The 17,500-nt window shown below is 35.1% G+C and overlaps 1 protein-coding gene across 2 annotated transcripts in view; it reads right to left on the bottom strand.

Annotated features, from left to right (window-relative positions):
- Nucleotides 1-15,096, bottom strand: part of LOC122265638 (calcitonin gene-related peptide type 1 receptor) — a gene marked incomplete at its 5' end in the record, with an annotated part of 66,173 nt that extends 51,077 nt beyond the window's left edge. For both annotated transcript variants that reach the window (XM_086553641.1, XM_086553642.1), the window contains 3 exon segments: nucleotides 6,023-6,155; nucleotides 7,308-7,399; nucleotides 14,983-15,096. In XM_086553641.1, the coding sequence (XP_086409767.1) occupies nucleotides 6,023-6,155; nucleotides 7,308-7,399; nucleotides 14,983-15,096 (339 nt within the window).
- Nucleotides 15,097-17,500: the final 2,404 nt, after the last annotated feature.

The raw sequence follows: 17,500 nt of genomic DNA, 5'->3' as shown, positions 1-17,500 counted from the left end.
AGATTTCAACGGGGTAGGTCCAACCGCCATCATTATATGCTTCTGTTTTCGTCTTCTGCTATTCTCTCTCTTTCTCTCTCTCACCCTCTCTCTCTCTGTCTATCTATCGATCTATTTATCTATATCTCTACTTCTGTCTCTACCTCTCTCTTTCTCTTTCTCTCTCTCTCTCTTTTTATCTCTCTTGCTTTCTCGCTCTCTCTCTCTCTCTTTCTCTCTCCCTTTCTCTTCCTCACTCTCACTCTCACTCGCTTTCTCTCTCTCTCTCTCTCTCCCTCTCTCTCTCTCTCTCTCTCTCTCTCTCTCTCTCTCTCTCTCTCTCTCTCTCTCTCTCTCTCTCTCTCTCTCTCTCTCTCTCTCTCTGTCTCTTCTACAATTCCCCTCAAACTAGGACTCCTTAGGGATTTAACCCACGCAAACACGCCCGAAAAATACAGGTACCCTCATCAGTGTCTAATAGTTTTATGCAAATGAAGTGAATATTTAACATACGTAATAGATATGAAAATTTGTACACACGTCTCAAGCGTAGACAAAATGATCCATTTAATGTACAAAAAAATCCCTATGACATCTTCTAGGCTGAAGACGTTGAATATAGATAGCGTAAGAAGTTAATAAGCTGTGTTGGCAAAGTATAAAGCACTCAGGAACACTTGAGGATGATTTGTTCGAACTTCTGGCCCTGGAGGGAACATTATCTATCAAAATGATAACTCCTCCCCTCCTCCCCGGTTTGAATGTATGACTTTAATTAAAATTCCAAACTTCAAGTCGGCCACTCTAAAATGGCCTTCCCTAAAGTTCCTTTTTTAAAGTCACAAGACGAGAGAGAATGAGTGATACTGCAGGAGTCATCATCCTAGAAGGATCGACGCCATTGATCATCCGCCCGGGAAACAAAAGACAATCGGAAATTCCTCTTAAATAACCTTTCTATCGTCTCTTGACTCTGGAATAAAGTCGGTAGATATAGGATCGGATCGCCCCACAAACGAGGCAGAGAGGATTTGTCCAGGGTCCATTTTTTATACTTGTCTGTGAGACAGAATATATCAATACATTGGTGTATCTTTTTGAGATAGGAAAAAAATGATGAATTCAAGGATTGGACAAGATATGGACCGATAGGAAAAGGTCTTTTTTTTCATGTCTATTACCTCTCGTTTTCACCCAGGCGAGGAAATGACAAGTCAGGATTTATGCGCTTGGTTTTGAGCAAGAGGAAAATAGAGACTCGAAGGCAGAGTAGGCAGAATAAAAGAAATAGAGAGGCAGAGAAAGAAAAAAAAGATTTTAAAACAAACCACACAGCCACCTCATTCATGAAATAAAAGGTCTATAAGGAAAGAATCCAGAACACACGCAAAACAGACGGAGAGACAGAGAAAAATGAAGATAAATAAAGAAGAAAATAAAAACAACAAAAGAAGATGTAGGACGTAACGAAAAAACTGGAACACTTTGTGATATCCAATCGGTTTTAAATTATTAACTCATGGATGCACGCTGAATCAGTCAAGATTCACTTCAGGCTAAGTTCATTTTCTCGAAGATTCTGACAAGTCGACATGAGGAAATGACGGAAATGGCAGACGGACTGACATCCTCGCTTCATTTGTTTCACTCTTTTTGTTCTATCTTTATTTTTATTTTTTTACTATTCCCCCCCCTTCTCTCTCTCCCTCTCTCTCCATCCTCTCTCTCCTCTCTCTCGTCACCTCTCTTCTCTCTCGTCTACACTCTCTCTCTCTCTCTCTCTCTCTCTCTCTCCCTCTCTCTCTCTCTCTCTCCCTCTCTCCCGCTCTCTCTTTCTCCCTCTCTCCCTCTCTCTCTCTCTCTCTCCCTCTCTCACTCTCTCTCTCCCTCTCTCCCTCTCTCCCGCTCTCTCTCTCTCTCTCTCTCTCTTTATCTATCTATCTCTTGCTATCACTGTTATCATCGACTTTATTCGTACAATCGTGATGATACATAAAGGCGCATCACTATATTCGTCAGCGCCACACATGTCACTTTAACAATCACCACAATTATTATCCAAGCACCACCTTTCGCGATTAATTAGATCCTTATCAAAATTAATCACCACCATCATTATCTTTGTCAGTCCATTCTCCTCACCATCACACCACCATAAATATCATTACTAATACGACCATCATCACACTTTTCTCATCGCCATCAGCACCATATTGTTCATCACTATACTTCTCCCAAGTATCATCATCTTCCTCATTAACATCTCCATCCTCCTTACCACAACCACAATATTCCTCACTACTATCACCACCCTCTTCACCACCACAAACACCACCACCACCACCATTCTCTTCAATCCATTCCCCTTCACTATCACCACCCTCTTCACCATCACAAACACCACCATCACCACCATTCTCCTCCATCCATTCCCCTTCACTATCACGACCCTCTTCACCACCACAAACACCACCACCACCACCATTCTCCTCCATCCATTCCCCTTCACTATCACCACCCTCTTCACCATCACAAACACCACCACCACCACCATTCTCCTCCATCCATTCCCCTTCACTATCACCACCCTCTTCACCATCACAAACACCACCACCACCACCATTCTCCTCCATCCATACCCCTACATATCAATCACCACCTCTCTTCAAACCATCACAAACAACCACCACACCACCACCATTCTCCTCCATCCATTCCCCTTCACCATCAACCACCCTCTTCAACCACCACAAAAACAAACCACCACCACCACCATTCTCCTCCATCCATTCCCCTTCACTATCACCACCCTCTTCACCACCACAAACACCACCATCACCACCATTCTCCTCCATCCATTCCCCTTCACCATCATCACCCTCTTCACCATCACAAACACCACCACCACCATTCTCCTCCATTTATTCCCCTTCACCATCACCACCCTCTTCACCACCACAAACACCACCACCACCATTCTCCTCCATCCATTCCCCTTCACCATCACCACCCTCTTCACCACCACAAACACCACCACCACCACCATTCTCCTCCATCCATTCCCCTTCACTATCACCACCCTCTTCACCACCACAAACACCACCATCACCACCATTCTCCTCCATCCATTCCCCTTCACCATCATCACCCTCACCACTATCTATGTCACCACTAATCCCACGATTAAGAGTTGTATGGGAAGAACAGACGAGAGAATCCCAAGTGTATTTCTAACTCTGAGACCCTTTGTTATGCCAGTGGCTAGGGAGAGAATAGGAGGGAGGGAGAGGGGGGCGCGGTTATGGTGAGGGGGATAGGGGTGAGGGATAAGGGGAGGAGGAGAGGGAATGAAAATGTAGGGAGGAGGGGAGTGGGTATGGGGAGGGGGGAGGGGAGTAGGTATGGGGAGGGGGGGAGGGTAAGGGGAGAGAGGTGAGGGAGAGAAAATCAGGGGAGAGAGAGCAGTTATGGGGAGGGGGAGAGGGAGAGAAAAGTTGAAGGGGGAGGGAGAAGGCGGTAAGGGGTGAAGGGAGGGGGTGAGGGAGGGAAAAGTAGGGGGGAGGGAAGGCGGTTATGGGGAGAAAGGTAAGGGGAGGGAGAGAGGGGGGTGGGGAGGGGAAGAGAAGAGAGACAGAATGAGAGGATGGAGAGAAGAGAGGCAGAATGAGAGGATAGAAAGAAGAAAAGGGAAGGGAAGGGAAAGAGGAGGGTGGGGAGGGAGAGAGAAGAAAAGCAGAATGGGAAGAAGAGAAAAGAAGGGAAGGGAGAGGGGAGGGAAGAAAGCTGTGGAAAAGCTGTCGATAGAGTGGGCGGCCTAAAGCACTTTCCGAAGAAAGGGAATTGCGGAACCTAAGTGTGTGAAGACAGGAGGGGAAAGGGTACTAAGAAGTTGTTTCGGGAAGCGCGAGGGAAGGGGTATGGAAAAATTATCAGGAAAGGGAAGAGGAACATGAGGGAGAGGGGTGGGGGTTGGGGTGTATGAAGAAATTGTTTGGTGATGGTAGGGGGGGTAAGGGAGGGGTACTGTCGAAAGGGGTTGGGAGAATGTGCTGTTGTGTGTGTGCATGTTCGCATGGGTGCCGCTAGGTTTTAGTCGAATTAGAAGGAGTATAATCTCTCTCTCTCTCTCTCTCTCTCTCTCTCTCTCTCTCTCTCTCTCTCTCTCTCTCTTTCTCTCTTTCTCTCTTTCTCTAGCTCTCAGCTCCCTCCCATCCTCACGGCACCCTCCCTCCCCTCACGCACCTCTTTCACTCTTTTTCGGCTCCTCTCTCTCTCTCTCTCTCTCTCTCTCCTCTCTCTCCTCCCTCCCTCTCTCTCTCCTCTTCACCACTCTCCCTACTCTCCATCTCCCTCTCTCATCTCCCTCTCCTCTCTCTCTCTTCTGTTGTGTGTGTGTGTGTGTGTTAGAGAGAGAGAGAGAAAGAGAGAGAGAGAGATAGAGAAAGAAAGAGAGAGAGAGAGAAACCATAAATTCTTGTGGACACTCACTCACATTTTTCCTTCGTCGTTGCATTCATATTTTGGCAAAAGGGAAGTCGACCACCAAGGTTGACATCAATGCCAGAGTTTATAGAGTTCTCTGAGGATGTTGTTTCATCGTTCTCTTGTTCTTGTGCTTTTTGTTTGTTCTTATTCTCGTTATCATTATTATTGGTGCTGTTATTCTTAGATCTATTCCTATTATGATGTTTGTCTTTTTGGTTTGTTTGTTCTTTTATTGTTATTCTGTTTTTTTTTTGTTTTTTTATTCTTGTTAAGTGTTTTTTTTTATTGATATTACTATCATTAACATCATTATTATTATATGTTGTTATCATCATCATTATTATTATCCTTATCATTTTCATCAGTAGTAACATAATCATTATTATCCTTATCCTTGATATTATTACCATTGCTATTATCATCATGATTATTATTATCAAATCATTGTTATTATCTTTATCATTATTATCATTACTTTTATCACTATCAGTACCATAATCATCATAATTACAATTATTGTTTTTGTTTCCGTTATCATAATTATTACCACGTTACATAACATTACATTACGTTACATTGACACAACTGCCATATCTATTATTATCATTATAATTATTATAATCATTGCTACTATAATTCGACCAACATTATCAACATCATCATGATCATTACCCCTGTCCTGAAAAACACCATCATCAGAATCACCATCCACCATATTTTATTTCTTATTCTTATTCTCTCTTCCCTTTTTCCCCTTCTTCGCCTTCTTCGCCTTCTTCATCTTCCACGCCTTCTATCGTAGCAGAGAGTAATGCACTACGCCACACGGAGAGAGAATGAATAAAAATGCCATCAAGATGAGAAATTGGACTTTTACAACCCGAGAAGGAAAATGACATGAGAGAGAGAGAGAGAGAAAGAGGGTGAGGAAGAGAGGAAGATAGAGGAGAGAGAGAAAGAGAGAGGGTAAGGAAGAGAGGAAAATGAACTAGGAGTGAGAGAGAGAAAAAAGGGCGAGGAGGAAAGGAAAATGAGATGAGAGAGAGAGAGAGAGAGATAGATAGATAGATAGATAGATAGAGAGAGAGAGAGAGAGAGAGAGAATGGGTGAGGAAGAGAGGAAGAGAGAGAGTGAGGAAGAGAGGAAAATGACATAGGAGAGAGAGAAAAAAAAAGAGCGAGTAGGAGAGAAGGATCTTGTGATAAGAGAAAGTGTGTGTGTGTGTGAGAGAGAGAGAGAGAGAGAGAGAGAGAGAGAGAGAGAGAGAGAGAGAGAGAGAGAGAGAGAGAGAAAGAAGAGAGAGAGAGAGAGAGAAGAGAGAGAGAGAGAGAGAGAGAGAGAGAGAGAGAGAGAGAGAGAAGGGGGAGGAAGAGAGGAAAATGACACCCACCCACCCCCACTCACCCCTACCCAACCCACCCACCCCACCCACTTAACCCACTCACCCCCACCCATACCACCCATCCCCACCCACCCCCACCCACTCAACCCACCCACCCCCACCCACTCCAACCCACCCCCCCCACCCCACCCACTTAACCCACCCCACCCACTCACCATCCGTCGGCTTGGGAATCTCGTTCATGAGCCTGACGCACATCTCGAGTCGGGCGGCGATGATGGAGTGCAGGATGGTCGAAGCGTCGTCCTCCTGCATGTCCGCGCTCTTCCTGTCCACGCCCGAGTCATCCTGCGGGGGAGGAGGAGGGAGGGAGGTGGTGAGATGGAGGGATGCTGTAGGGGGTGGAGGGGGGGAGGAGGGGGGATGGTGGTGGGGATGGTGGGGGGAGGAGGGATGGTGGGGAGGGGAGGATGGTGGGGAGGAGGGGGGGAATGGTGGTGGGGAGGGAGGTGGAGGGATGGTGGAGGGTGGGGAGGGGAGGGGAAGGAGGGGAAGGAGGGGGGTGGGGAGGGGGTGGAGGGATGGTTGGGATGGTGGGAAGGGGGGATGGAGGGATGGAGGGATGGTGGGGAGAGGGGTGGAGGGGGGAGGGATGCTGGGGAGGGAGGTGACGGTGAGAAGGATGGTGCGAAGGAGGGGGAGGTGATGGTGTTGTAAGGTTGGGGATAGAGGATGGTGAGGTAATGGTGTTGGTAGTGGAGGTATGGTGAGACGGATGGTAAGGATGATGATGGTGAGGAGGATGGTGGTGTGATGGTAGGGGATGGGGGTAAAGGGATGGTGGTGTGATAGTGATGTTGTTGGTGGTAGAGAGATGGTGAGACCGATATGGGATGGATGGTGAAAAGGTGGTGAGTGAAGGTGGAGGGATAGTGAGGAAAATAGGGAGGAGGATGGTGAGTTGATGATGTTTGAGGATGGGAGTGAGGGATGGTAAGAGGGATATGGTGAGTTAAGTTAAGTATGGTGACGGGGGATTAAATGTGGGTGGTGATCAGTGAGCGAATGCTGTAGATGAATCGACAAGGGAAGTGATGGTGAGTTATGGTGAGGTGAAGCAGATATATCGCGAGCTGATGGTGTGATAGAGTGTTAGTTATGACGATACGATGTTAAAATTCAAATCTTAGTCATAAAGATCGAGAGTTATGGCGACAGTTATGATGACAGATAGAACTGATGAAAATTTATAGTATTGATGAGTCTATGAAGTAAAAAAGACCCAAAAAAAACTCAAAAACTCGAAACCTCAAAAACATCCCCGAAAATATATTCATAATCACAATAAAAAGAAAGAAAGAAACAAACAATTAAGAAGACCTCATAAAAAGAAGTATTTAACACTGTACATCCAACAATTGAAAAAAGACATAAATAGCTAAATAAACGAACTAAAAAAAAAAAAAAAATCAATAAAAAAAAATCAAAAAAAAATCGTACCTTTGTGAAGATGTCGTTGGTGGCGCAGGGCAGGTAGTCCACTGGTTCCGGCTCCCACTCGCCGCCCTTGCCGCAGTACCTCGACGCTCGCTCTGGGTGGGGGGGAAACACGGGTGAGGCAGGGGAACACTTGGGGGAACGGAGGAGAAAAGGGGAGGGAAATATCTGGAGGGGAATGTTGTGAGGGAACTAGGGGGGAGGGGGAGGGGGAGATGTGGTTTTGAGTTTTTCTTTCTTTTTTATTTATTAATATATTTATTCAATTTTTTGGGTGGGAACTTAAGATGGTTAGGGTATTATGGGGTGAGGAAATAAGGGGATCAACAGATAACAATGGCGAATAACAATGTGGAAAATAGGAGTGGACACGGCAATGAAGCAGACGGTAACGGTAATAACCCTTTAATGAATGCGTCTATTCTTATCTTGAAAAATACTATACGAAAGAGGCCACCAAAATAGATCATTAGCCGTTGTTTATTGATCATTAAGCTTTTAAAAAGTATGCTGAGTGCCTTGTGTTTTCATTAGAAATTAAGAAGCACGTCAGGCTATGAAATTGGTGAGGGGTTAAGAGCCGTATACTTAAATGAAAACAACGGTTCCAAGCCATTGTTCTGCGAAATAAAATGCTATCTGATAAAAAATAAACTAAAAATACAAAACAAAAAAAATAGAAGAAAAATAGAAAAAAAAAATGTGTTAACGTGAAACCCGCAAAAATTTTGAGTATCGATTGGATAGATTAGAAAATTTTTCTCTCAAAGTGGGAGACTGGTGGTGACGACGATCATTTTTAAATACACGAGCCAACAATGGGTGGTCACGGGAAGACAAAACTAGGATGTGATTTACGCAGGGATTCGACCTGAAATATTCGTTTTGACTTTTTTCAAAAGTTAAGCTACTAAGTTGTTTTTTTGTGCGGATTCTCACTCAGTTGTGGGTAAAGGATAGTTGTGCTTTAACGGAATGGTATTCCCACAAAATGCTTTGACTCATTGTCTCTCACGGCTGTTACGAAACCGTGACAAAAACTTCATTCAAAAAAATTTTTTCCACATGCCCATCAGATGTCCCGCACGCTGATCTACTGTACACATGTTGAGCAACCTCTATCTTAAAGTTTTTCGTTTACAAGAAAGAGATTACTATCTCCATAGATCCAAATGGGATGTTTCGTCTATGCCTTTTCTTATGACACGTAACATCACCATACGCCCGTCGATTTCGACAAGCCGCGTGGTTAGCGCTGCGTGGGTCGCCGCGCCGACACCCGTAACGAGTTCCCTAGAGGCCAATTGGTTCACCTCCGAAGGCTCACGTAGAAGAAATAAAACACATTTCAGAGTTATCAACTAGTATGCTACTTGAAGGAGTTATGATTGAAGGTGGTTGGTAAAAAGGTGACCTTAAATACTGGAGTTTAGGGCGAAAATGAGGGTTTCGACAAGGCGGCAGATAATATACAGCTGGCGAGAGTGATCCATACGAGGGAGAGATGGGCGTCAATACTTCTCGAAATGCTTTTACAGGTGTGATGTGTGTGAGAGTATATGTGTGTATGTGTGTTATGTGTATGTGTGTGTACAGTGCATGTGTAAGGTGTAGTGTGGAGACGAGTGTGTACTAGAGTATAGATCGTGAGAGAGAGAGATTGAGAGTAGAGAGTCAGAGAGAGAAGAGGAAGAGGAGCTGAGGAGAGTAGAGTAGAGAGTAGAAAGAAAGAGTGAGAGTAGGTGAGATGGCAGAGACGAGAGAGAGAGAGAGAGAGTAGACGAGAGACGAGATAAAAGAGAGTCAGATGAGCTAAGTAGGAGAGTTTATAGAGTGTGAAGAGAGAGAAGAAGAGTGAGCTGTCCCTCTCGAGAGAGTAAGCTGAGATAAGAGAAGAGAAAGAAAGAGAGAGAGTGAGAGAGAGAGAGAGTAAGAGACGAGAAAGAGAGAGAGAGAGAGGAGAGAGCAGGAGAATCATTTAAATTGATATTCATTAACTATTCTCAAAGACACATAGCGTCCTACGTTCTTGTGAATTACGGAGCAGGAATGAAGGTCCCCGAAACTAAGCCCGCTAGAGGGCGACTGCTCTCTCGGTACTCTGCATACTGCTCCGGGCTTAATTTCTAAATAAAATAATCTCACTTGAGAACATTTGTAGAACAGTAATCATATGAGGTGAAACACACTTCGGAATCTCTATGTTGAAGGAAAAACATGCTTACTTTTGCAGATTTATCTTTAAATATCTATATATATATAGGTCGAATACAAGAAATATATATTTTTAATATATATATATAATATATATTAGTGAATTATATATTATGTGTTTCGGTGTTTATCGTATTATAGGAGTTATTTTATATTATTTTGATATATTATTTTTAATATGTATTAAAATATATTATATTATATAGTGTGTGTGTGTTGTGTGTGTGTGTGTGTGTGTGTGTGTAAGTGTGTGCTGTGCGAGTGCGCTGTTGTGTGTGTGTGTGTATGTGTGTAGTTGTGTGTGTAATATAGTGTGTGTATTATATATTATTATTATATACTTCATTATACCATATATACCATGTAATTTATACTATTATAGTATATATATATATACATATATAGGTATAATATATAGCTATATCTGATATATATATATATAGTCCTATCGATATATTAATTATTCTATATCTACTGTATTAGTTAATTATTCGATAAATTAATACTTAAATTATATAATATTATATTAATATATTAGTTAATTATATATCTTATATGATAAATATAAATATACTCTATTTATATCTATATATATATTTATTAGTAACGAGTTATATATATACATCAACTATATATGTATATATTGATATTGATATATATCATATATATTAAATGATTATATATAGTATAATATATATGGAAATCTATATATTAAATTATATTATAAAGTTTATATTGTATAATATTTATATATTTTATATAATACGTTATTTTTTATATAGGTATATGTTGGTGTGGTGTGTGTGTGTGTCGTGTGTGTTTGTGTATGGTGTATGGTGTATGGTGTGTGTATACACTATAGATATGGATTTTATATTTATATATGTATATTTATAGATATATGATTGATTATCATATATAATATTTGCTATATATATATATATATATATCATATACACAGATACAATTATATATATAATATATATTTTATATATATATCATAGATGTGAGAGAGTCGTTAGGCGAGTGGATATATATGGATATATAGGCTAGAGAGAGGAGAGAGAGGAGGAGTGAGAATGTTGATTAGAGAGAGCAAGAGGTGAGTTGAGTAGAGAAAGAGATAGAGATGAGAGATGGAGAGAGAGAGAGAGAGAGCGAGAAATATGACTTTTGTCCAGAGGAAAGATGGAGAGATGATTAGGATAGGATAGAGAGAGAGAGAGAAAGCCGCTTCAAAAATACCCACGGAAGAAGGAATTTCAAACTGCCCCACTTGTCTTACACAAAATGGTTTCTATTTGATTTTATTAGAAACACTAAACCAAGACAGGGGAAGTGGAAGGCCGTCATTTTGTTGTACATCTCCGCAGAATTCTCTGCGTCGAAATGAACTTCTTAGCATGCCTCCTTTAGCTAATTCAGATTATTCCTATCTCAGAGGTGGAGTGGGGGTCCGTGTGGAGTCGGTTTGTGGTGGGTATATATATAAAATAAAGATAATATAAATAAAATATATATATATAAATATAGTATAAATATTATTATATATATGTCTACATATGAATAATATATATTATATATAATTATAATATATATATATATATATATATATATATATTATATAGATATATAATTATCTATGTATAGTATATATATATTAGTAATATATATATGTATATAATAGATTAATATCTTTAATAGATTATATTAATTATGTGATGTATAGACAATAACACATAGTTATGTATTTATATATATATAGTAGATATATATATAGGATATATATATATATATATATATTACGATATGTATATATAAATATATATGTGATATAATATTAATATATGATATATATATATTCTATATATATATATATATATCATATATATATATATATATATATAATATATATATATACACGTATATAACTAGAAAGATGTATATTATAACCTATACGTTATATTATATATATATATATATATATCGTATATAGGTATATATATTTATATATATATAAAATATTGTATAATACATAATAATTTTAAAAACTATATATATCAGTATATATATATATATTATAGTATAATATATATATAGTATAGTATATATATACAGTATATTATATATTACATTATATATATAATTTTTATATATGTTAAGTATATTATCAATTTTATATTATAATATATATTATATATAGATATATATATTTACTATATATAGTATACTTATATATGATGACTAATTGTGTACCAATCTCATTCAATATATATATATACTTATATATTCAAATATATATATATATATTGGAAATATAGTGGTCAATATACTATACTATATATATATATATTCGTGTATGTTTAAAATTTTTCTTCAACAGCTATATAAATATTAATGCATGTATATATTAACTATATTATATACCCCACCCTAACCACAATCTATTTATATATATATATAAAACACACTCACTCGCTTGATATATATATATATACTGTATATATATATGATTCAATTATATATTATATATATATAATATATTTAAATATATAAATATATATATTTACTTATACACCACTAATATTAAAACAATATATGAAAACATGTCTTAAATCTATTACCGTTTTATTTGTGTGTGTAGTGTGTGTGTGTGGTTGTGTGGAGTGTATCATACTATCATCTTAATATATATAACTTATAATATATCACTAACAATATATATTGATATATTATTAGTATAGTATATATTTAAATATATATATTTAATATCTTATAGTATATATAGTATATTTATATATGATATATATATATATATATATATTTATATATTTATATATATAGACTTGTATATATTATATATAGCGTATATGTATATGAGTATGTCCCCACCACATTGTTGGTATGTATCATTAAATGTATATATATAGTTTATATATATATATAATTATATATAGTATATAGTTATATATTATATATACTTCACTAATATATTATATCTTTACTAACTAGATAATGATATCATATATGTTCTTAATATATATATATATTAATAAGGGAGGCATATTTATATATAATGTTATTTATGCTATATACTGTTATATATAGTTGTGTGTCTTATATATATATATATTCATATATTATGATAATATATATCCATATATGATAGAGTATATATACTATATGATAATATGTATATATTATATTATTATACTTATATACTAGGGTATATTTGATGGTTATAATATGTGCATATATAATTATATATATATATATATAAAATATATTACTATATATATATATATATTATATTTATATTTCTATATATATTATATATATATATTTATACTCGTATCTATATCATAATATCCTTTCATATATCACAATTTATATACCTATATATATATATATTTATAATATATATATCAATATATATGTATTACTTTTTTTAATGCATATACTGCCGCTACGCATACTAACTTATATTTAATATATATATGAGTATATATATATACCTTATTATATATATATAATAATATATTTTTATTTATATATTTTTTTTATATATAAATAATATATGTTAGTTTTATATTTATATATTATATATATATCATATATATATATTTATACAGTTATTATATATATATATATATATAATATATATATATATATATATATATAGATTTATATATTTTGTATATAGGCTTATAATATGTATATAATATATATACTAACAATTATAATATATATATAGATATACAATATTCTATATATATACTTTATATAGTTATTAATTATAATGTATGATACTTAATAATTAATGGTCATGTATATAGTATGTCATACCACTGACTGACGAGCATACATCTAGCATATTAATATTAATAGTGTTAATATTAACTATATATATATATATTATTAATGTTAGGTATATATATATTTATACGTATATTATGTATTATATATGTATATATACTTATTGGTATATATATACTCCTCTATAGTGTAATGATAGTAAATATACATATATATATATATACGTATAATTACACACACACAACTAACGTATCTTATATATTATATCTTATATATATATTATATATATTATATATACTATATATATATATATTAAATCTAATATGCATTGTATATTTTATACATATAATCATATCTATATTTGTTATATATAATTATATATATATATATATATATATATAGCTTATATATATATAATATATATATAGTATGATGATGGTATATATTATCTTAATCTTATAATGCATATATATATATTATATAAAAATTATCCCTACAAGCATATGACAAACACACTGGTGCGTACTATTCTTATTTATTAGTATCCGAGATATAGTATATATATATTAGAATATACTTTATAATAGTTATAATTATATATATATATATATATATATAAATATATACTAAATACATATCATAATATAAAGAAAATATATATGTATATATATATATAATATAATATATATATAAAATATATATTTATATATATATTTATATATATATATGATGTATATATATATATAAATCTATGTAAAAAATATAAATATATTATATATAAATATATAAAATATATATATATATAAATATGAATATATATGTGCGGTGTATATACAAATGTATATATATATATAAACTATAATAATATATATATATAAAGATGATAGACATAGATAGATAGATTAGATAAGCGATATAATGTACATATATATATATATTATAAGATATGTATAATAAATATATATATAATATAATATATACATATATATATATTATATATAATCTATATATCTATATATATAAATATATATATATATATAATATATAAGTATGTATGTATATATATGGTGTGTGGAATAAATATATAAACATATATATATATATTATATATAAATATATCTATATATATATAATTATATATTATATATGCCTGTATATATAATCATGTATAATATATATATATACCATATATATATATATCATATATATATATATATATATAATATACTATATGTATTATATATATTATATATATATATATATATATAAATATTTGTGTGTGTGTGTGTGTGTGTTTTTTGTGTGTGTGTGTATAAATATATATATGTAGATATATATTTATATATACATATATATTTGTATATATATATATATATATATATATATATATATATATATATATATGCATGTATGTATGTGTGTGTGTATGTGTGTACGTATGCGTGCGTGTGCTGGTGTGTGTGTGTGTGTAAGTGTATCTATGTGGGGTATGTTTGTAAGTAAGCCTACAAACACACAGGCACAGAAACATACGTATACTTCCACCTAACAGGAGCATAGTTCGACCTCCTGTTCCTAATTCAGTAACCCAAGTGCCTGTTCTCGCCCCCCCCCCCCTCCCCTCCCATTCCCCCCGTCCGTCACTTACTGGTTGTATTCGGGTGAAGAGTGAACGAGGCCGGGCAGGGCACGAAGGCATACGTGGCCGCAGCGGTGGTGGGCCAGCAGGCCAAACCATCATGCACGGCAGGGCACTTAATAACTGTGTGGGGAGAGAGAGAAAGGGATTATCAGCAACTGACATGTACGGGTATTATTATTGTCAAAAATGGTGTATCATTAAAATGGAATTATTATTAGCAAAAGATAGGTATCATTGAAAGGCATTGTTATTATTAAAAGAGCGATCAAGAGTGAGCTTAAATGTGGGTGTTTGATCTAGCTGTTATTTATACCTAGGAATAAAAGGTGACTTTTCTTTTGCTTAAAGTAGGTGATATCCTCTCAAATTAATTAGGAATTGAACTTAATTCATATACATCCATTTTTTCATACGACTTATATAATTTTATTTATATAAAGAGATCGAGACCTGCAAAAGAGGGACATAAAGTCAGGCTGATGCAGAGCGGAGGTATGGAAGCAAAGAAAAAGCAAAGCAAAAGAAAAAAAGTGTTCTTTGAATGTTTTTCTTGGTATATCATATTACCTTGCGTACTTTCTTTTACTAAAAGTAGCAAGAATTTCATATATGATCTTGTATCATTGAATTTGATTAATCACTTTCTATTTCACAATTCACCGTTTCATTTTTTAGTTTATTACAGAAAGACAAATGTAACACAAATGCAACAGTAGCATTCATCATTCCTTATCTTAGAACACATCACTCTCCACGTCATATATTTAGTTTGTATATTTGAAAACAAATTCCAGACTACAACCGTTACAAATATTCCGAAAGAGAGGGAAATGGAATCATGTAGTTGAAAACAAAGGGTGAATCGGAATCAAGCGGAGTGTTGTGATTTGCAAAAAGGAGAAAAGTTAAATCCTTTGTAATGACCTTATCTGATAACTGAACCCAGACAGATGTGGACGAGAAAATCCCATTTGCGGTAACGAGGGAAGTGAGCGTAATTAGAGACATTAATTAGGGTAATTCAAGTGCAGAAGGGGTGAGATGTGATAGGTAATAAAGGGAGGGATAGAGAGAACTGATAAAAAGTAGGAAGGGTAAATATGAGATGAGGGAGGAACGAATATCTGTATGTGACTGGATTGCATTTCGAAATACAAAGAAAAGAAATCTGTATCAGTAATATGAGTAATGACACACACAAACACACACGCCAACATATGTGTGTGTGTTGTGTATGTTTATATATACATATATATATATATATATATATATATATATATATATATATATATATACATATATATACATATAAATATATATATATATACATATATATATATATATATATATACATATATATATATACATACATACATAAGATATATATTATATATATATATCTATATATATATATATATATAATTATCCGAGGACAGTTTGATCATAGGCTTAACAGCAGGGTATCTATAATGACCCTCTTCCATAATGTCTCTGTTTTGATCCTTTCTGGCAACCTGCGCCATTGCCATCTGTCTGCATAACGCGTCTAATGATTTTCTTTGTTTCTTCCTCCGAAAAAGCACCATTTCTAACAAGAGATATTTTCTATATTCCTTCACGTTGTACGTTACGTAAGACAAAACTTGATTTCCCTTTTTTCGATATCATTAAGCAGTCTTTAAATCATGAAAGTTGCTTCGTTTAGCCACTTACCTAACAAGGAGGAAGCGTTGAGAACATTATCGTCCGATCACTTTTTTAGTGGAATATAATTGCGAACCTCAAGCTACCATTGCATGATGATTGAACTGATGATTGTAGTATCCCTTTTTTTTGTTTGTTTGTTATATGTGTTTTGCTGTCCGACATATTGACTCCTTCCAAATGGGGGCTTCTGGTTCGCCTTCTGATTTTCCCTTGAGTCATCGCAAGGTAGTTTCGACTTCTTCACTAACAACAACTAATCCCTTGGTTGAAATTTTGGTTTTCTCTAAATGCTTTCATGATATTGCATGGTAGGAAAGGCCTCTTTAGACTATTTAACTACTTGTTGCTCCTGCATAATTGCTGCTACTAGAACTACATCATCAGTTGGTTATAATTCTTACATCTATTATTATGATCCGTCCATGTTCTTCATGTGGTGTCCCCAGAGCATTCTCTGTATCCATGATAAGCGATGTTGGGTGTCATTATGTAGCAAGAGGACTCTTGCCAAAATGCAGAATCATTCAAACAAAAGATCGAAGTGACTGAATGATTCAGAATTTGGCAAGGAGTCCTCTAGGTTGTTCTCACTGAGGAATTTTGTTGTTCGTATAGCTTGTTGATGTGATCATTAATGTGGAACTCCGGCATTCACCTCTGCGGCTTTCCCGTAGTAAGTGACGCATGTGGATGATATTTACAAATGCCCTTAGAGGTTCAGAATTTGAAATACATACATGTGTGTGTGTGTCTGTGTGTGTGTGGTGTCGTAGGGTGTGGGTGTTTTTTTTTTTAGTATTTATTTAGATTTATAGTT

This window comes from Penaeus japonicus, unplaced genomic scaffold (assembly GCF_977035675.1).
Source record: "Penaeus japonicus unplaced genomic scaffold, GWHDUDI00000001_assembly GWHDUDI00000028, whole genome shotgun sequence".
Lineage (NCBI taxonomy): Eukaryota > Metazoa > Arthropoda > Malacostraca > Decapoda > Penaeidae > Penaeus > Penaeus japonicus.
This window is presented reverse-complemented; position numbering and strand designations above follow the sequence as displayed.